At 32.4% G+C, this 20,742-nt stretch overlaps 2 protein-coding genes, 1 non-coding gene and 1 pseudogene across 3 annotated transcripts; 3 read left to right on the top strand and 1 right to left on the bottom strand.

The window, feature by feature from the left end:
* Positions 1-1,276: 1,276 nt before the first annotated feature.
* Positions 1,277-1,383, top strand: LOC132043275 (U6 spliceosomal RNA). The gene has a single exon (XR_009411758.1). It is a non-coding gene; the product is annotated as a U6 spliceosomal RNA (small nuclear RNA).
* On the bottom strand, positions 1,362-3,709 carry LOC132043271 (rust resistance kinase Lr10-like). The gene is made up of 3 exons (XM_059433779.1): positions 2,810-3,709; positions 2,691-2,720; positions 1,362-2,586 (listed from the first exon to the last, which is right to left on the bottom strand). The coding sequence occupies exons 1-3, from the start codon at positions 3,504-3,506 to the stop codon at positions 1,475-1,477; spliced, it is 1,839 nt and encodes a 612-aa protein (XP_059289762.1). The 5' UTR covers positions 3,507-3,709; the 3' UTR covers positions 1,362-1,474.
* A 1,292-nt stretch (positions 3,710-5,001) lies between these two features.
* Positions 5,002-5,718, top strand: LOC132043272 (uncharacterized). Its single transcript, XM_059433780.1, has one exon. It carries the CDS (start codon positions 5,002-5,004, stop codon positions 5,716-5,718), a length of 717 nt encoding a protein of 238 aa, XP_059289763.1.
* A 121-nt stretch (positions 5,719-5,839) lies between these two features.
* Positions 5,840-9,423, top strand: LOC132043273 (rust resistance kinase Lr10-like; annotated as a pseudogene).
* The last annotated feature ends 11,319 nt before the right edge of the window (positions 9,424-20,742 follow it).

The raw sequence follows: 20,742 nt of genomic DNA, 5'->3' as shown, positions 1-20,742 counted from the left end.
CATCATGTAATTATTTATCAAAATTTATTAGAATACTAGTAGTCGAAGTTAGATTTCCAAATCCAAATTACTAAGTATAACTTAGTAAAATTAGTACTTAATAAATGATTTTTCAAAGGGAGTACAAAGTCTATACTGGACTATTAAAAGGAAATAGAGAGAATACGTGATTACAACTCAACAATTTTAAATGTAATTACAATAGTCTAATTAAAAATGTTAGTAAATATTTTTCTTTTATATAAGGCATCAACTCAAAAACTCATAATTAATTTTATTACTAAGAAAGAAGATGAAAGAATAAAATAGCAAAAAAGCTTAAAGCCCATTAAAAAAGAACAGAAAAATATAAAACATGCAATTGACTAAATTCAAACCCCCAACTCAAAACCATATTGAGAAAGAAGATGAAAGAATAAAATAACACTTAAGCATTAACCATGTGCTATCCCTGACCACACTCCACTTAAGCATTAACTATGCTAGGAGCCCTCTTTGCATAGGAGTGTCAGCTTATATTATCTGCACCCTTTGTTAATTTTTCATGCTAACTAAATATGCATATTTAGTAATTTTTCCGGGCAAAGGACCGACACCCCTTAAGCCTACGTGCATCCGGCCCTATCAAGCAAGACGTCAGAAACGTTAATAGAAGTGTCAACCTGATTAATACCAGCATTATCTGTATGAATAGTTGGTCCGTCACTGACACAACCAATCGAGCCAAAAGTTTATTAATCTTCCATGACCCAAATTCCATTTTATCCCCTAATGAGGTCAAATTCCATTTTATCCCCTAATGAAAACCTCTTTAGCTTTAAAAAGACTCCTCCAAAAGTTGGATGAATTTTGATTAGGTTGCCAATTCAAAGCATTTCGATTTTGTAAATACTTATTTCTAACCACATTAGCCAAAGATCATTTGAATCCATAGCCAGTTTTCTTCATATTTCTCAATCATCACATAGTTGGTTTCTTTAAACTTCTAGCGAAGATCATATTCCATAATTTTTCCATACATACAACAAAAAATATAAAGCTTTGAGAGAGCAGCTGACTATTCTTTTGGTTGAGTATTTTTTTTCTTTTAACCCCCCTACCCACCCATTTTGGAGGATTTTTAGTGTACTTCCCTCCGGCGTGACTAAACCCTGGACCTACCGGTCGTGGGTGGAAGTGCTTTACCAACTAAGCAACCCTCACTTGTCTTTGGTTGAGTATGATTGTTATGAAAACTACTAATTTATTACAATAGTTCCTTTATGACACGTCAGCTTATTGCTTTCCCTCAGAAATTCGATAAAATTTCAATGACACAGAAAAGATTAACATGGTTCCAATGCAAGGATAACACGCACAAATCAACAAACAGTCCAATTATTTATCATTCAGCTTGCTGATCACTACTATGAAACAAAATATTTTTGCAATTCTTATACTATTTGCTTTTCATTGTACAATCGACTTTGAAGTGTTATTCAATTTCTAATATCACGTCTAGTTCTTCACTATGAGGACTTGCATTTAACTTAGGCATATCAGTAGCCATAAAAGGATTCGGGGACAAGTTGAGATGGCTCCCATCTCCTTCCAGCATCTGAGTAACTTCTTTTATTGAAGGCCTATCAATTGGATGCCACTGAATGCACCAAAGTCCAACAATAGCTAACTTTCTCACAATTGCACCATCCCCTTCTTCCTCTATCCGAATCTTCAATTCTTCCCGATTCTCCAAATGTCTATAAATCCATTCCAATGAATTCACTTTGCTTTGGTTATTCGTCTTAGGAACCATCTTCGTCCTACCACCAACCATTTCTAACAAGAGCATTCCAAAGCTATAAATATCAGACTTATGAGAAACTTTACCAAAGTTTCTTGATAACACTTCTGGTGCAATGTAGCCAATGGTTCCCCTAGCAGCAGTCATAGTGACTGCACTTTTTTCTTTTGAACACAGTTTGGCTAGGCCAAAATCACATATTTTTGGGTTCAAGTTGTGGTCTAAAAGGATGTTTTGTGGCTTGATATCGAAATGGAGGATTTGCTGATCACATCCCTGGTGAAGATACTCAATCCCTCTTGCAGTGCCAAGAGCAATATGTTGAAGCTTGTTCCAGCTGATTACTGAGACACTATCGGAGCTCGAGCTCACTGGTAAAATGAACCTTTCAAGTGAATCATTTGGTAGGTATTCGTATATCAGAGCTCGTCTGAACCCATCAGCACAATAACCAACCAGCCGGACCACGTTAACATGATGGATCGTCCCAATTGTTCCGATTTCATTGATAAATTCTTCCCCTTTACCTTTGGAATCATGTAGGACTTTTACTGCAACATTGATTTCACTGGAAAGTCTGCCTTTGTAAACAGTTCCATAACTTCCCTCTCCTAACTTTTCATTAAAATCATCTGTTATCTTCTTAATTTCAGCATAAGAATATCTTGTTGGTCTGATGGCCTTGTAGTCTTCCAAAAACTTTTCTAATCTAACTCGACTCTCTCTTTCATTTTTTCTTGTCAAATATAGCTTATAAATTGAGAAAACAATAATGCAAACAAGAGCTGCACCTAAAATGACACCTACAAGATTGAATAAGCAACCTGTCTTAAGTATGAAAGGAAACACAAGTAGGACATTGACAGAGTCAGAACTTTGAAGAATTTGAGATTTTGGGAAAACTAACCTGCAACCAGGGGCTGCTTGGTAATAATACCTATTATGGACAAAATTATAGTGTCTGTTAAGTGCTTTGTTATCAATGATGGGAAAAAAGAAAGAAAATCTAAGACATATAAATATTACCTTTATGGGTCATAGTTCGATTGAAACAATGAGTTTCCAATAGCTTGGTTCTATCCTTGAAACCACAATCCATTCCTTTGGACTCACAGTTTCCACAGAGTGGGATAGACCAATTCAGCTGCAGCTTCTTGTCAGTAAATGCTGACTCTGTGTATGGGTACTGGTGGATTTTTGTGCAAGCCCCAGGCAAGAATCTGAGGGAAGTAGTAGAAGAAACAGCATATATGTCGTAACCAGAAGAACCAAGACATTGAACCAAGGAACCAAAATAACCTCCATAATCTCTTGTGAATGGTTCAGAACAATTGAATAGGACTGTGGGATCTTCAACATATTCTAAATATTTTAAATGAGATTGTGATAAATTCAGTTGTGGTAGCTTGGCTGCTATGCACCCATCAGGATCATAAAGGTGAATTTGCTGTGAGACATAATCAATTTCTTCAACAACTAAGTGAACAGACGATGGGAGCTCAAGGATGGTGTCACCTTGACTGTTACATTGTAGTTCAAAGCCAGGATAGCCACAATGTTTTGGTTGATGACTAAGTCTGAATGGAAAATGAATGATGGGACCATGAGTTTTGCACCTAGAATCCTCACAACCCTCTAGTCTTTCTCCTAAACAAAGCAATGGACAAAATACTAAGAAAAATAAGATGGACATTTCTAAAACTCTAATTAGAGGGTTACTCATGAGGCATCAATTGCATTCTTTAGTATGATGCTGCTATTACTATATAGGATGGGCAACATTTTCCAACTCTCAATATTGACTTTTCCACACAAATGAATATTGATGATCTATTTTCTTCAAAACTATGGAACTTGTGGACTAGGTCAGTCTACCAAGACGACCTTGTTTGCTAATTGTAAATTAACGTGAGAAGAAAAACTCAAGGCCCAAAAATCCAATAACTGATTGATAGGGAACAGGACATAAGAAAGGTCATATCCTTTAGTCATGAACAATGAAACATGACATATCCATCTCCATCATTAATCATTAATAAATCGGTAAACGGTAAAGTCTTCCTCTTGAGGGCCCTTCAAGTTGGCATTTATCATGAAGGACCAAAGAAAAGTCTTGAAACGTGCTCCACCCGGTTCATATTAGCTGTCTTCTAATATTTTTGTACATTCTTAAAAAAGACATTTAATCGCATTAAGCTTACTGGTATATACTCTTTATCTGCCTTAAATATCTCACTTAATTAGCACGATACTACTTGGACCAACACTAAAGGTAAATTAGGACAAATGTAATACAATAAAATTATCGTAAATTTTTTTAAATGCATAAAAAAATTAGGCCAAACTTTATAACGGGGACATTATTTTATACCATCTTTTAGATGGTATAAAATAATCACATTGTATGGGATTTAGTAAATTTTGACATAATTTATAGATATTCAAGTAATTTATTAAATACTAAAATATATATATTTGAATTGAGACATGATAGCTTTGTTTCTCTTAAGTCTCAAATATATTGAAACAAACTCAATTTTCCAAAAATTATTGAGTGGGAATAACTGATTGATAGGGAACAGGACATAAGAAAGGTCATATGTATATCCTTTAGTCATGAACAATGAAACATGACATATCCATCTCCATCATTAATCATTAATAAATCGGTAAACGGCAAAGTCATCCTCTTGAGGGCCCTTCAATTTGGCATTTATCATGAAGGACCAAACTGTCTTCTACTCCCGCCAATTCTATATAATTTTGAAAAAATCTAAATATTTATAAACGGACCAAAATAAAATTAAGCAGAGGGAGTAATATTTTTGTACACTCTTAAAAAAGACATTTAATCGCATTAAGCTTACAAGTATATACTCTTTATCTGCCTTAAATATCTCACTTAATTAGCACGACACTACTTGGACCAATACTAAATGTAAATTAGGACAAATGTAATAGCTTTGTTTCTCTTAAGTCTCAAATATATTGAAACAAACTCAATTCTCCAAAAATTATTGAGTGGGACCGTAGGAGTAATATTGTTAATGAAAAGTCCACACTTCAAGTATTGAACTCAATTTTCCTAGCCGTAGGAGTAATAGTTCACAATACTTCAAGTTTACTTAAAAACCCTCATTCATAGTAATGAAGTCTTAGTTATTTGTGTAGGTTTCAAGGGCCTCATCTTTCTATTCTTGCAATACTCACTTTTCAAAATGTGTAGGGGAATCATTCTGCTAAAATATTTCACAATACTATACTTAATCCTTGTCATCCTTCTGCAGTTTTTTCAAACATGCAGTGCTTGGAAGAGCAAACACTATTGTCCCCCTTCTGCTTGTGGTCATATCCGTAATATAAGTTACCCTTTCCGCTTAAAGACCGATCCAATATATTGCGGTTTTCCATTATATGAATTAGCTTGTGAAGGTAACCAAACTGTTATATCGTTATCCTCCAAGAAGTTGTATGTGCAAGCCATCAACTATGATAACCAGACACTTCGCCTAGTAGATCCAACTTTACAAACACAAGATATATGCTCTCTGAGACCTCGGCTTACCTTCCGACAATACAATAGATTCTTTGACCCATATTATTATACTAATGGATATATTAAAAGAGTAGCAGAGCCTATGTTCATGTTCAACTGTCCATTTGCTATTAATAGTACTTCTACATTTGGCTGCATATTAAGCGGACACACTTTCTTAAAGATTGGAGAAATGAATGCATCTGAAGTCATTGATGGATGCAGAGCAGAATTTATAGGGCTGACCTCTTGGCCTGATATTAAAGATGACAACAACATTTCCCTTTCTGATTTTCATCAAGCAATCAGCTATGGCTTTGAGCTCTCTTATCTGAAACTGCGATTTAAACAAAGGATAAGTAAGGACTACATGTTTGTTTACTTCTTCAATTTTTTTTAATTGTATATATATATGCTTCAGTAACATTCTTTTTCATCCTGGCTAAATAAAATATTAGGAAAACAATGGATTCACTCACTACAATTTAATTTCTTCATGTCTTTGTAGGTGTTATTGCCCTGATTTTGTGTGAGGACTCTAAACTTTTCATATTTTCTCTACATAATATTAATTCTCCATTGATCTCTCATTCTAAATCTGCTAATTTTTGGACTTTAATCTAACCAGTGAATATGCTAGCACTGCTGCGGTTTTTCGCAAGTAAGCTCTTTTTACTTTAGCAAGCTGTATTTATATCAATTGGTTTGTGGTTATTCTCATAGCTACATTCATCAATTGGTTACGAACTTAGGATGGAAAATAGAAAAAGAGTTTTAACCTCTGTGTTTACAACATCAGGTTAAAGCAACCTAGTGAAACATGTAATTTATCTATAATAAATCCCTAATTCTGTTTCTCTAGAAACTAAAGTTAATGACCTACTGTTATATCGTTATTCTCAAGTTGTATGTGCAAGCCATCAACTATGATAACCAGACACTTCGCCTAGTAGATCCAACTTTACAAACACAAGATATATGCTCTCTGAGACCTCTGCTTACCTTTAACAATACAATGTTATCTTTGACCATATTATTATAATAAATATATTAAAAGAGTAGCAGAGCCTATGTTCATGTTCAACTGTCCATTTGCTATTAATATATATATATATATATATATATATATATATATATATATATATATATATATATATATATATATATAGGGCTAACCTCTTGGCCTGATATTAAAGATGACAACAACATTTCCCTTTCTGATTTTCAAGCAATATATATATATATATATATTATACCCTCAAATAATTTTTTTGTTTACTTCTTCAATTAATATATGCTTCAGACTTCAGTAACATTCTTTTTTTCAAAGAAAATAAATAAAATTATTAGGAAAAAAAAAAAATACAATAATTTTCATGTCTTTGTAGGTGTTAAATTGGGATTCCATGTGAAAAAACTTTTCATCTTTTCTAGTGGGTAAAAAAATTATCTCTGAGGGTAAAATAATTTTTGTATTTTAATCTAACCAGGGATCATGAGAAGACATCTACTTGAGATTTTCATAAGTAAGCTCTTTTTACTTTAGCAAGCTGTATTTATATAGATAACCGTAAGGGTATAATTGGCCAATTGGTTAAGAAGATAAGAATAGAAAAGGAGTTTTGACCTCTGTGTTTATTTTAAAGTAACCTACTGAAACATGTAATTATCTATAATAAACCTAATTCTGTAACCTAGAAACTAAAGTTAATTAAATATATAAACACACCTCTTACACAAGTGAGCACAAGATAAAAATTGAATAATTCGAAATATTGTTAATTTTAGTAATTCTGTTAATTGCAATCTTTGTTAAAATAGTTTTCTTCCAAAACCTTGATATTTCAAAATAGAGTCAAGTTTAAGAAGGATGTTAATAGCAATATCTATGAAAATATTTATTTGCAACATTTAAGAAGTTCAATCCTTAAGATTATACGGATGTTTGTTAAGAAATAGACACTGGTGTTTGTTAAGAAATAGACACTGGACCTAACTCATTCCTAGGGGCGGCTCAACAGATTTGGTGGCCTAAAGCTAAAATATATTAAAAGACCCTTAATTTTTTATTTTTTTTCATAAAATTCATACTATAATGAGACACAAAAGAAGCACACGGCTCTGATATAGCGGCGAGAGCGCAAGGCGCGATGTGTACGTTCGGCGCAATTCATGGCATGGAACTCTCTAACATATAAAAACATGATATTTAAGTGGGAAAAAGTGGAGGGGTGAGCCTATTATCCATCGAATTTCGAACCTTGTGACACTTGCCTCGGAGATTTCTTAGTTAAAAAAGATGAGACACAATAGGAGTTGTTTTCTGCTATATGGATCAATTAAGGACCTGTTTGACCATAAGAATTATGCACTTTTTTCCTGATTTTTTTTTTCACTTTTTTCAAAAATTAGTGCTTGGTCATGAAAATTTCATTTGGAATTTGAAAAACAAGAAAGACTTGTTTTTCAAGTTTTTCACCTTTTTCACAACCAAAACAATTACATTTCAAAAAAAAAAAAAAAAAAAATACTATTTGCAAAAACGACAGTCAACTCCAACTCCGAATTCCAAAAAAAGTGAAAAAGTTTTTGGTTTCTATGGCCAAACGCCTACTAAATATGACAAAACGAAATAGTTGATTCAGAGAAACTGAGCTGAATTAGAAAATAAAATCGTCATATGTTGTACGTATATAATTGGGGCCTTTAATCTTTGGGTACCTAAGGCAAAAGCTTCACTTGCCTTACCTTAGAGCCAGCCCTGTTCATCCCAAAAGCTAGTTGATCATGAGATGAGGATTGTCCAAGACAGATAAACATCCATTCCCTCAACTAATGTGGGAGACTTAACAATGCAATTGTCAATATTTTTTTATTTTTCCTGATCTTCATTCATCTATATGTTATGTTGGCTTAAGAGGAAGTTAATTTGTATGAAATCTCAAACGTGCAGTGTATTCGGGAGCAAAATTTGTAATCGGCCTTCCATTCATAATTGCATTTTTGGTGTTCAAATTCAAAAGGAGGCATTTATCAATGTACGATACGATTGAAGGCTTTTTGCAAACACAAAATAATTTCATGCCAATCAGATATAATTACTCCAACATAAAGAGAATGACTAGAGGGTTCAAAGAAAAAATTAGGCGAGGGAGGCTATGGCAGTGTATATAAAGGAAAGCTTCGAAGTGGAAGAGATGTAGCAGTGAAGATGTTGAGCAAGCCTAAAACTGGTGGTCAAGATTTCATGAATGAAGTAGCTACCATTGGAAGGATTCATCATGTCAATGTGGTCGGACTCGTAGGGTATTGTGTTGAGAGAACAAAGCGTGCTCTTGTATACGACTTCATGCCCAATGGATCACTTGATAAGTACATTAGTAAAGAAGGAAGTCCTCTGTTAAGTTGGCAGAGGCAGTATGACATTGTTCTTGGAGTGGCTCGAGGAATCGAATATTTGCATCGAGGCTGTGACGTTCGAATTTTGCACTTTGACATCAAGCCACACAACATTCTTCTGGATGAGAATTTCATTCCAAAGATTTCTGACTTTGGGCTTGCGAAATTATATCCAACAGATAATAGCATTGTGACTCTCACAGCTGCTCGTGGAACAATTGGATACATAGCTCCTGAGTTGATTAGTAGAAGCATTGGAGCAATCTCTTATAAAGCTGATGTTTATAGTTTTGGAATGTTGCTAATGGAAATGCTCGACTTGAAAAGAAATGTAGTTGCAAATGAAGACAGTTCCAGCCAATATTTTCCTTCTTGGGTTTATGATAAGTTGAACAAGGGCAGGGAAATCGTGGTGGATGAAGAAGCAAATGATGATGAAAAGAAGATGGCTAGAAAGATGACTTTAGTTGCGTTATGGTGCATACAAACAAATCCGGTAAAACGCCCTTCAATGAGTAAAGTAGTAGAAATGCTTGAAGGTGAAGTTGAAGTGCTAGAAGTACCTTCTCAGCCCCTTCAATCTCAACCAATTGCTCTGTTTCATCAGATGGAAAGTTCCACGACGTTTTCCGATTCAATGGCCTTGTTAGAAAATTCGTTGATAATCTCGTTGAATAAGATATATGTCATGATTGATTCACGCTGATGTAATGTTTATGTGAAATGACAAATATAGCCGAACCGACGTGTTTCGGAACCGAGGTATTATGTCATTCCGTTTTACTAGTTATGCAAAGGGCAGTTGCAGTGAATGACTGTCCACTTTATCACATAGAAATTTCCGTTCCTTTTCTGCATTTGCTGGTGTTATACCCCACTTTAACCGGGTCAAAGCGGAATACAACATATTGGTGATTTCTATATTATTTTATTTAAGGAGTCGCCACCTAATTTATTTTAATGGTGAATTAGACACCTAATTATTAACTAAATATTGCTAAACTAAACTCCATTTTTAAGGTCTTACGAACCTAATAAATTCTAGGTAAAGTGCTCTAATTATCCTAAAGGGAAGGGGTTAGGCATCCTTTAACATCCATTAAGAGCAAGCTAAAGGTTTAAACTTAGGTTAATTAGAAGTTAAGAGAAAATAGATTAACACCTTATAGGTAATTTGAGAAAAAGATATTTTTTAAAAATATATGGATAATTAGATAGAGAGTTTTGCAAATAGTAATGCATTTCTAAACATGAACAAAGAAATAACTATTTTTCAAAGAACTGAAATCATTTTTTATAAACCCATATATCTTAGAAGGCCACTCGTTTTAAATAAAAGTATTTTCCAACATCTTGTACGAATTTAAGGGAGTTGTACATAAATAACTGCTTTAAAGAAACTTAAGAGTTTCAGGTTTGAAGTTAGCAATAATTTGACTCATACATTGAAAAAATTGTTCAAACAGAAAAAAACTTTGAACCTTTGGTTTTTTAAAAAAATGTTTGACAACTTAAGGATGAAATGCCACTTTTATTTAAGAGGAATTAAGTATAGGTAATAACTTTTAGTTCACAAAAGGAGTTGTTCAATGCTAAAAAAAAACGTAAAGTTATTATCCAAAATTTGCTATTAATGCTCAAAGACATTTCTTTGTTTAAATTTCAGTTGGTGTGACTGAATTAAAAATTGCTATTGATCTAAAGTATAGTTAGAGATAAACTTCTATAAAATTAATAACTTAAAATCCTCAACCTATGAAAATAGATTAAATCAACGAACTTTTTAAGACGTCATTTCAAAATCTCTTGAACTCTAAATCCTTCCTCTCTAAACTACCCAATAAGATTAACTATTTGAAGTACTCTTAACTTAACCATACCTATGAAATAAAATATTCTAACAAGTCAAAGACCTATAAGAAATATATAAAGTGTAAAATTGATTGACGCGGTAGGAGGGGAATTCCGTTGTTTCTTCCCCTCTGTTATGTTCTGTTTAGGCGCGTTTTCGAGAGCATGAGAAGCGTCCTTTGGAGATGTAAATGCAAGTCTTGGATTTAACGGCAACAAGTATTAATTCTCAAACGAGGCTGCTTGCGGCGGTGAGAGTCTTTTATGAAGACTCCATGTCGCTCCCAAAGTGTACATGCAAAAGAAAAGGATGAAAAGGATTAGGAAATGAAACAGATTTAATAAGGAAAATAATGGACAAAGAGGAATTCTAAAAATGACGCGCCAAGTCCAAATGGAAGTAGCAGCTCAAGCAACATTAGCAGCAGCAGATTGAAGATAACAACTCAAAATGTGTCGACTCAAAGTCTCAAAGTGTAACAATAACACTAGGTATAATGACGCATTTATTAAAAATTGCAGCCATAAAATGGTTTGGAAGCCATGAGTAGTGAGCCTCATCGAGTGTAATATTTGTTTTGTTTTAAGAAAAAAATAAACATCTGCATATGTTTAGAGATTAGCAAAATGCCACAGAAACTAAGGTGCAACGCTTACAAACAGAAATAATAAACAGCACTTGTGTCAAAAAAAAAGCTTGCAACAGAACAAGGTAGCAAGGCATGGCACTTTATTTAGGTATGAGAATGCACCAACTAGTCAGAACTACTGGAAAGCACAACCAGTAGCAACTGGTGCAGTCAAGCAGCAACAATAGACACCAGCGGTTATAAGAAACAAATGGAGATCAGCCTTTTAAAAGAGCAATAGCTAATTCTCATCAAAGGCAGCCAATTTTCACTAGCAATATATGTCAAACAACAGCCCTTCTTTAGTCGGGTCTATGCTCTGTCCTTTTAAAAGTTCAGCAGCAAAACAATAAACCATGACAGTGAGCTCATCAAGTGTAGCAACCAAGGTAGCAACTAACTATTTATGAGGGATTTTGAATTTATACTAGTTTATTTCTAACACTAAAGGAGCATATAATCTCACTGAACAGAGACAACAATAAGTTAAAATTTACACCACGACAACAACTCAAGAAGATAACACACAAATCTGATTCAAGTTATTCCGACTAACCCAAACGAAACAGCATTTAGCCATGACTCCAGGAACTCAAACAACTTTAAGATTATACGAATCTATCATTTTCCTTGAACAAGATAAGGGTGAAACATGTTGAGACTCCAAGGAATTTGCTGAGCTTAATCCAAATAGGGCAGATACACATGCTTCTTAATTCTGAACAGTCCAATCACCAAAAACAAGAACGTAACATATCTGCTCAAAATTACTGTTTCTTATCATCTAATGAACTAGAATGATTGGAAAGCCAGTGGTTCATACTTCACATACAAATAATGAGAAACTAAACGTTTAAAACCTCGAAACTTTTCATGCCATATTAATAATCAACCTTTAGTAAACAAATTTGGACCTTTCAAGAAAACAGAATCTGGACAGGGGTAAAACAGATTTCAAACCAAACTTAACACTTATTCTTATAAAATTCTTCATCTAAACTCAAACAAAATTCTGAGACTCACTCGAAGCCTTCGCACTAACATTTGGAAAACCACATTATACTTGAACTGGAATACGGCACATCGACTAATATTTCTAGACACATTTTCACGGAATATTTGAACCTTTGCACTCTAAAGCAGCACATAGCTAGTACATAATGACACCAGAGAGAGATTTTAAAAGGGGGAAATCCTAACCAAACTTTAAATAGCTGACTAACCCCTTAGATCCATACTTAGCTGTTATCTTTAGCTAAAACAGAATGAGACTGAGGTAACGACACTAGAGTACGGTCACTACTAGTCCGCAAACTCACTAATTATCAGAATGGACTGAACAGGGCAATCACCAGCTGAAGGCTACGTGATGAGCATTTAATCAAATATCAGGTTCTTATCAATCATTAATCAAGCTATTCAAACTGGAACTATATTACACCAAAACATCCGTGTCGAATCAGTACACACACAAAGTTTCTGTTTTCCTGATAAGAAATCTCAACCTCATGACCTACTTTAATTCAAATAACCAAACAAATAGGTACTGAAACTCACTAGTCACGTAAACTAACATGAATACCAATAAAGAATCCAAACAGAGATGGAACTAAAAATATACTAGACTGCGAATCTGAGGGAAAAGAGAACACGAAGGAAGAGTGATATTACCTTCTCCGGGTGCAGCGAACTAGGGACTTAGGCCACAGATCCACGCTCGAACGCGACGAACCCGAATCCGCTCGAATTAAATAAGTCTCAAACCAAGAAATAGAGTAATTTCTTGACTATTTTTGCTTTCTTTTTTTGGTAAGGCTACGGCTATATCCTTTTTTTCTTAGGGATGAGATTATCGCCGTTCAATGCTCTCCCTAAATGGTCACAAAACTTGGGTATATATATAATAAGATTAGGGGTTTTTTCGGATTTCAAACTCCATTTTTTGGCTCCAAACGAAAATCAAGAGTCTTTTCAAGTCAAACTCAATCTCTGAAGATTGATTTTTTTCTCAGAGATCTGAAAAAGTACTTTGTTTTTTCGTTGACTCCATTAAAGAGGAGAGATGAGGGGGACTGTCATCTTACTCGAAAATGGAAAGATCACAATCTGCCATGGCTGATGGCCTTGGAGCGTTGCTTGAAAAGAAAAGGGATCAGACAAGGACGCTGTTGAAATGAGTCGTCTTCTTGCCAGTGACACGCCACGATCTGAAGACTTTCGCAAAAATGGAAGGGCAAACCCCTGCCATTGATGTACAGTGTTGAAGCTTTGGTTCAAAGAGAAAGGGAGATGAAAGAGATGGCTGGATTAGGGATTAGGCTCGGGTTTTTTTTTTTTTTTTTTTTTTTTTTTTTTTTTTTTTTTTTTTTTTTTTTTTTAAAGGGGAGAATTGCAAAGAACTGATTGTATAAATGCCTTGTTGGGCCGGTTTACGCAGATTGGGCCTCAACCTTTTTGGGCTGAATTAACATAGTGCTAAATAGAGAACCTATATGTATATATGTGATATTAATAATAATTGAGCCATTAGAATTAATAAGGTGTAATTAAAAATGTAGGTAAAGTAACAATGAGGTGAGAATATTATACAGGTTATATCTTATTATTAATATGTGAATGAATAAGTAGCAGTACACAAGGTATTAATAAAGTAACAGTTCATAACGATTATTGTATAGTAGTAGCAATAGTAATAAAGTAAGGGCGAAAATAAGATATTTAGTTATTCATAATTATTAGAAGCTTAAAAGAATTAATTGGAATAAAGGAGAGACGTTGGCTGCATAGAAAATAGGTTTGGAAGAAAAGGATTTGTGGGCTCTTTGAATGGGTTCTCGGTTGGGCCCTAAAAATGGGGTGCCCCTTTTTTTTAAATTTGTGGGTTTCAAATAGGGGTCTTTGACATATATATACATCTTAAGGAGAAATATTTACGAAACGTGACGATAGTTTTATATTTACAAAACATAACATTACAAATCCTATACAAAACATGCTTTATATTTAAAAAAAAAAAAATTTATTTTTAAATTATTTTTTATTTTTTAAAAATCATTATTTAAAAAAATATTTTTTTATTTTTTTAAAAAAAAATATTTTTTTTTAAATTTATTTTTATTTTTTTTAAAAATTAATATTTTTTTTTTTGCTCAAAAACTTATGTATGAAAGTTGTATGAAATGTATATCTCGCTTCAAGACTTAAAAAGTTTGCTCAAAATTTAGTGTATGAAAAATGTATGAAATGTGTATATCTCGTTCAAGGCTTAAAAATCCGCTCAAAATTATGTGTATGAAAACAATATCAAATTTGTATCTTGCTCATGTCTTAAAATTTATTACATTTTCATGTATAAAGTTCATGTTAGATTTACGTAAAATTAATGCAACTACAACAACATTGTATATAACTTTGATACAACATTCAAGACTTAAAATAATCGCTCAAATTTTTGTGTATGAAATGTGTATATTTTTCAAGGCTTAAAAAGTTCGCTCAAATTTTATGTATGAAGAACATATGAATGTGTATATCTTGATCAAGGCTTAAACATTATGTTTAAAATTTTATGTGAGAATGGTATGAAATATGTATATCTTCCTCAAGACTTAGAATTTCATTCACATTGTTTGTATATAAATTTCATATTAGGTTTCGAAAAATTAATACAACTACAACAACATTGTAACAATTTTCATACAATATTCGAGGCTTAAAGTTTTCGCTCAAAATTTTGTATATGAAAATTATATTAAAAATTTTGCTCACACATACACATTTCATACAACTTTCATACACAGAAATATGAGGTAATTTTTTAAGCCATTGAGCAAAAAAAAAAAATTAATATTTAAAAAAATATATATAAAAATTATTTTTTTAAAAAATAAAAATATTTTTTTAAAAAAAAATATTTTTTTTATAAAAAATATATATATTTTCTGGGAAAAAAATAAAAACGAAAATATATGAAAATCCGTCATGTTTTGTAATATATCGTCATGTTTTGTAAATAATGAAAACTATCGTTACGTTTCGTAAATATTTCTCCTTAACATGTATATATACGTAGTTTTCCCAATAGTTTATCCATATACCGTTATACTTTAGCACCAGGAATTATCTCTTCTTATCTTTATGGGGTCAATTACACTCTTATGTCTAACGGCCGCCACGTGACGTCGTCTGTTTCTTCAAAATTATTTTTCCTCAAATAATTTTTTACCGCTCTAAAATAATCAAAACGAGCCCGAAATTTTTTTCTTTTTTCACCAAGAGGTAATGGGTTGGGTCCGTATCGGGTTTCGGAAAAAAAAATTCGGGTCGGGTTGGGTTATTTTAGTGGGTAAAAAATTATTTGAGGGGAAAATAATTTTGAAGGGGGGGGATGATGCACGTGGCGGTGATAAAACGTAAGGATATAATTGGCCATGTGATAACGGTAAGGGTATAATTGGCCTTAAAGTATAACGAAGGGTATGGATGAACTATTTTCCAAAGTTCAGGGGTAATTTTGGCCCTTTTCCGTATTCTAAAGTTAGTCAAGTCAGGCCTTAAGACATAACTTCATATTCCAAAGTTAAAGTTAGTCAAGTTTAAGTTGCTAAATTGTTTCAACTGGTAAATTCATAACATTAGAAAAATTATAAGATCAAGAACTCAGTCGAAGATCTCTTTTGCAGATCGTATTGTGCAATATCCCCAAGTTACAAGCAACTGTTTTTGTTGTTAATTCAAAGATTATTGAATGGGTGCATTGTGAATAGTAAAATTAATACATAAAGAAAATGAATCAGGAGAGACAATACACTCTTTTGCCTCGGTGCCCTGTGAGTAGTAGAATTTATTACATAGATTGTGAACTAAAATAAGATTTATTTATTGAGCAAAATTTTTCGATTTTCACCATTTTCTTGTTGTATTTTTAGATCTGTGAGTGAGGCTATCTAATTGCTTGAGTAGCTTCTTCAAGAGAAAATATTGTTTGGATAATGCTAATAGAAGCTTGAAACAATGATTAGGTTGCTATTAGAGAGAAGTTGATGGCGAAATTCGAGATTCACCATTGTTGATATTTGGAATTCCTAGGTTTGAAATCTAAAAAACGAGAGAAGGATGGAGTTGAGGAAGAAGATGAATTGGAGAAAGGGAGATGGAATTAAAAGAGATCTTTGAGTTATTTATTTAAGGAATGAAGACTCAAGTTCTAAAAATTGAGTAAAAGGGACTCTTATCTTAATGAAGATAAGCTCATTTAAAAGCTAAGTTTTTATATACTCCTAAGTTTTTTTTAATGTACACAAAGGCCCGAATATAAAAGCATTTCTTTACCAGGAAAAAAAAAAAAAATCTTGCACGCTATTTCTTCTTCCTCCTCTTCCAACCTGCGTATTCTCCCCTTTTTCTTCTTCTTCCTCTTCTCAACCAGAGCCATTCTTTCTCTTCTACATATCTTCTTCTCCTCCTCCTTTTTCTTCAATAATCTCAGTTTTCAAACAAATTTCAATCTCACCTTCTCGTTTTGCATTTGCATTATTTTAAATTGATGTAGATTTATCTTTGTTCGGTTCTTGAACTTTTGTCAATCCAGTATGGATATTACTTCAAAAATATTATGTCCATTCTAGCGATTTAAAAAAAGTGAAAAAAAAATTGTTTTAAGAATTTTGCATTTGTATGTTTTTCATACGCGCAAATTAAACTAAGGCATTTAAACAACTACAAAGTTGTTTACACAAAGAACCTACACATGCTCGGTTTCATGTATAAACAACAACTTAGTTGTTTAAACAATTTTAGGTTGTTTAAACAACCTTGTAGTTTTTTAATATTAAAATAGTTGTTTACACAGAAACCTACACATATTGGCTCCATGTATATATAAACAATCACAATGCGGTTTAAACAACTTCTTTTAGTGCAAACACCTTTCATCCAGTGCCATTTGAAATTTTTTGGAGATTTCTTCTGAGCTTTTGGAGAAAAATACATCCCTACACACCAAGAAGGAGGACAAAAAGAATATATATCTTTAATAGAGAACAACATTCCAACGACTAGTTAACATTATATTTATTGAATTAATGATAAATAACATGTTGAATTTCACTAGTAGATGAACATCTAGTTAATGCGTATTTATTAGTTTATTAGAAATTAACATCAATTTAGTAACATAATGAAGAATTAAATGTACGTTAACGTAAACAACCACATGTTGTTTAAAAAAGTCAAGTTGTTTAGTGTAATCAACTTGTGATTGTTTAAACGATTCGCTTGTTGTTTAAACAATTAGTATTTGTCTTAAACAATAATGAGTTGTTGACGATATATAATCGGTTATTTATCAAACAAAAACATGTCGTTTATCTAATTATTTATCTAATTATTCATCGAATTGCCCAATTAATATTCACATTATCACTAGATGAATAGGTTATTGTTAAAATTATTAGTGAAATCGCCTGAATTGATGTTTAATTGCAATCAAATCATCACGTTAAGGTTTAGCTATCCGTAAAAATGACTCGTTCAATATTCAATTGTTATAGAGTCAATAAGTTAAGATTTGATTATTCATAGAATCACATAATTAATGCTCAATTATCCTTATATAAATAAGATATCGTTAAATTATTAGAATCACTCAACAACAACAAAATGCGATGTAATTCCACAAGTGAGGTCTCGGGAGGGTAGGATGTACGCAAACCTTACCCCTGCCTTTTGAGGGGTAGATAGACTATTTTCGATAAACCCTAAACTCCAATGAAATCACTCAACTAATGCTCAATTCTAATCAAATTAGTAAGTTAAGGTTAACCTATATGTAGAATGACTCGTCCAATAATCAATTGTATTCAAGTTAGTAAGTTAATGTTCGATTATTAGGACAATTACCCAATTGATGCAATTATCACTATATCAATAAGTTATTATAAAATTATTAGTAATCAATTATCCGATGTTCGATTTTAATCAAATCAATAAGTTAAGGTTGACCAATCAAAAGAGTAGGAAGACTCGTTCAAGGTTCAATTGTTATCAAATCAATAAGTTAATGTTTGATTATTCATAATATATAATCACCAATGATGTTTAATTTTAATTAAATCAATAGATTATAATTTTATTATCCGTCGAATGACTATTTTGATGTTCAATTGTTGTGAAGCGATAAGTTAATAGTTAATTATACATAAGATTACTTAATTGAATAATAATTTAATAATGTAATAATAAGTGAACACCAAGCTATGACTTAACTAAGAATATAATTAAACGCAAGTGAATGTAAACAACAAGTGGTTGCTGGAACAACTTCTTGTTGTTTAATGTAGACAATCAGTATCTGTTTACAAAAAGTGGGGTTCTTATATAAACAATAAGGGATTGTCCGAGCAACTTTTTGTTGTTTATCGTAAACAATTTATATTTATTTAAATAAATAATGATTGTTTACTAGTTATAATTTACAAGGAGTGTGATTCTTATGTAAACAGGTAGTGGTTGACTAGGAAATTCTTGTTGTTAATTGTAAACAACAACATATTTTTTAAATAACCTATGGTTGTGCAAGCACAATTTTCACAACTTTCACGTCTAAACGCCTACAGGTTTTTCTAAAAAATACAACAACTAAATAATTTTTGCTAATTTAAATAGATGCATATGAACATGAATTACTCTTCTCTCTTTGTAAATGTATCCTAGGATTAGAACCTAAACTTGCAATGGTTACATGTGTAAACAACCCCAAATTAATTAAATAACTCATGGTTGATTATACAGAGCACCTGAACTACTAAAGTTCATAAACGAAATTTGATAAACGAAATTTTTTAAACAACTCATGATTATTTCATAAACGAAATTTGAATTTGCATTTGTTGCATATGGAAACAAGTTCAACAACCATATTATTTGAAATAATTTAAGATTGCTTATACACAAATCTGAACTAGCAAAAGTTGCATGTATAAACAACGACAAACATTTTAAACAACCTATCGTTATTTATATACAGGGCTTGAATTTACACAGGCTGTTGTTAAATCCCATTTAGACCTAAGTAAAGCGAGTACAACATATTGGTGATTCCTAATTATTTAATTTAAGGAGTCGCCACCTAATTTATTTTAAGGGTGAATTAGGACACCTAACGAATTCTAGGTAAGGGTTCTAATTATCCTAAAGGGAAGGGGTTAGGCATCCTTTAAGATTCGTTAAAAACGATTACCGACCAAACTTAGGTTAATATTAGAATATAATATATTAATACCTTATAAGTAATTTTGAGAAAAAAGGGTATTTTCTAAAAAATATAGATAATGAAGTAAAGAGCTTTGCAAATAATAGTGCATTTCTAAATTTGAACAAGGAAATAATTATTTTAAAAGAACTGAAATTATTTTTTATAAACTATATATCTTAGCGTCACTTGTTTTCAAATAAAAATATCTCGTATGAATTTTAAGGGGGGTTGTACATAAATAACTGCTTTAAAGAAACTTAAGAGTTTCGGGTTTGAAGTTAGCAATAATCTGACTCATACGTTGAGGAAATTATTTGAACAAACAAAAACTGAACCTTTTGTTTTTAAAAAAAAGGTTTAATAACTTAGGGATGGAATGCCACTTTTATTTAAAGGGGAGTTGAGTAAAAGTGATAACTTTTAGTTCACAAAAGGGTTACTCAATTAAATTAAAAAATGTAAAGTTATTATCCAAAATTTGTTATTAATGCTCAAAGACATTTCTTTATTTAAATTTCGGTTGATGTGACTGAATTAAAAATCACTATTGATCTAAAGTATAGTTAGAGATAAACTTCTATAAAATTAATAACTTAAAAAAAAAAATCCTTAACTTATGAAAATAGATTAAACTAACAAACCCTTTAAGACGTCATTTCAAAATTTATTGAACTCTAATCCATCATCTCTATACTACCCCCCATAAGATTAACTATTTAAAGTACTCTTAACTTAACCATATCTATGAAATAAACTATTCTAGTAAGTCAAGAAATCTATAAAATATATAAAGCGTAAAGTCGATTGACGCGATGGGAGGGGAATTCAGTCGTTTCTTCCCCTCTATGTATTCCGTCTGGTGCATTTTCGAAAGCATGAGAGGTTTTTCTGGAGGTGTAAATGCAGATCTTTGGTTTAGCGGCAGCAAATATTAATCTCAAATGAGATTGCTTGCGGCGATGAGAGTCTTTTATGAAGACTCCATGTCACTCCCTTTTTCGGGTGCAACGAACTAGGGCTTTCAGGTCTCGGATCTATACTCGAGCGCGACGAACCCGAATCTCCTTGAATTAACCCAAAATTTCAAACCAAAAAAAAAAATGAAGATAGAACGATTTCTTGACTGATTTTTGCTCTCTTTCCTTTTTTTTTTTTTTTGTTGTAAAGCTATAACTATATCTTTTAGGGATCAGATTTCGCCGTTCCAAAAAAACCTCCTTCGAATGATGAAAGAAGCAAGTATTTATAGGAAAAGTTCTAGGGCTCGCTGGGGTTCAAAATTTTTAGGCGG

This window comes from Lycium ferocissimum, unplaced genomic scaffold (genome assembly GCF_029784015.1).
Source record: "Lycium ferocissimum isolate CSIRO_LF1 unplaced genomic scaffold, AGI_CSIRO_Lferr_CH_V1 ctg22405, whole genome shotgun sequence".
Lineage (NCBI taxonomy): Eukaryota > Viridiplantae > Streptophyta > Magnoliopsida > Solanales > Solanaceae > Lycium > Lycium ferocissimum.
The sequence above is the reverse complement of the archived record's forward strand: the minus strand, read 5'-3'. Positions and strand labels throughout refer to the sequence as shown.

Bases quoted from the DNA above. Each gene is read 5' to 3' on its own strand.
- LOC132043271 (XM_059433779.1), bottom strand. From the start codon at position 3,506: ATGAGTAACCCTCTAATTAGAGTTTTAGAAATGTCCATCTTATTTTTC. The intron at 2,721-2,809 runs GTAATATTTATA...TGTCCATAATAG, and splicing joins TCGAACTATGACCCATAAAG to GTATTATTACCAAGCAGCCC. The intron at 2,587-2,690 runs GTTAGTTTTCCC...TCAATCTTGTAG, and splicing joins CAAGCAGCCCCTGGTTGCAG to GTGTCATTTTAGGTGCAGCT.
- LOC132043272 (XM_059433780.1), top strand. From the start codon at position 5,002: ATGTGTAGGGGAATCATTCTGCTAAAATATTTCACAATACTATACTTA.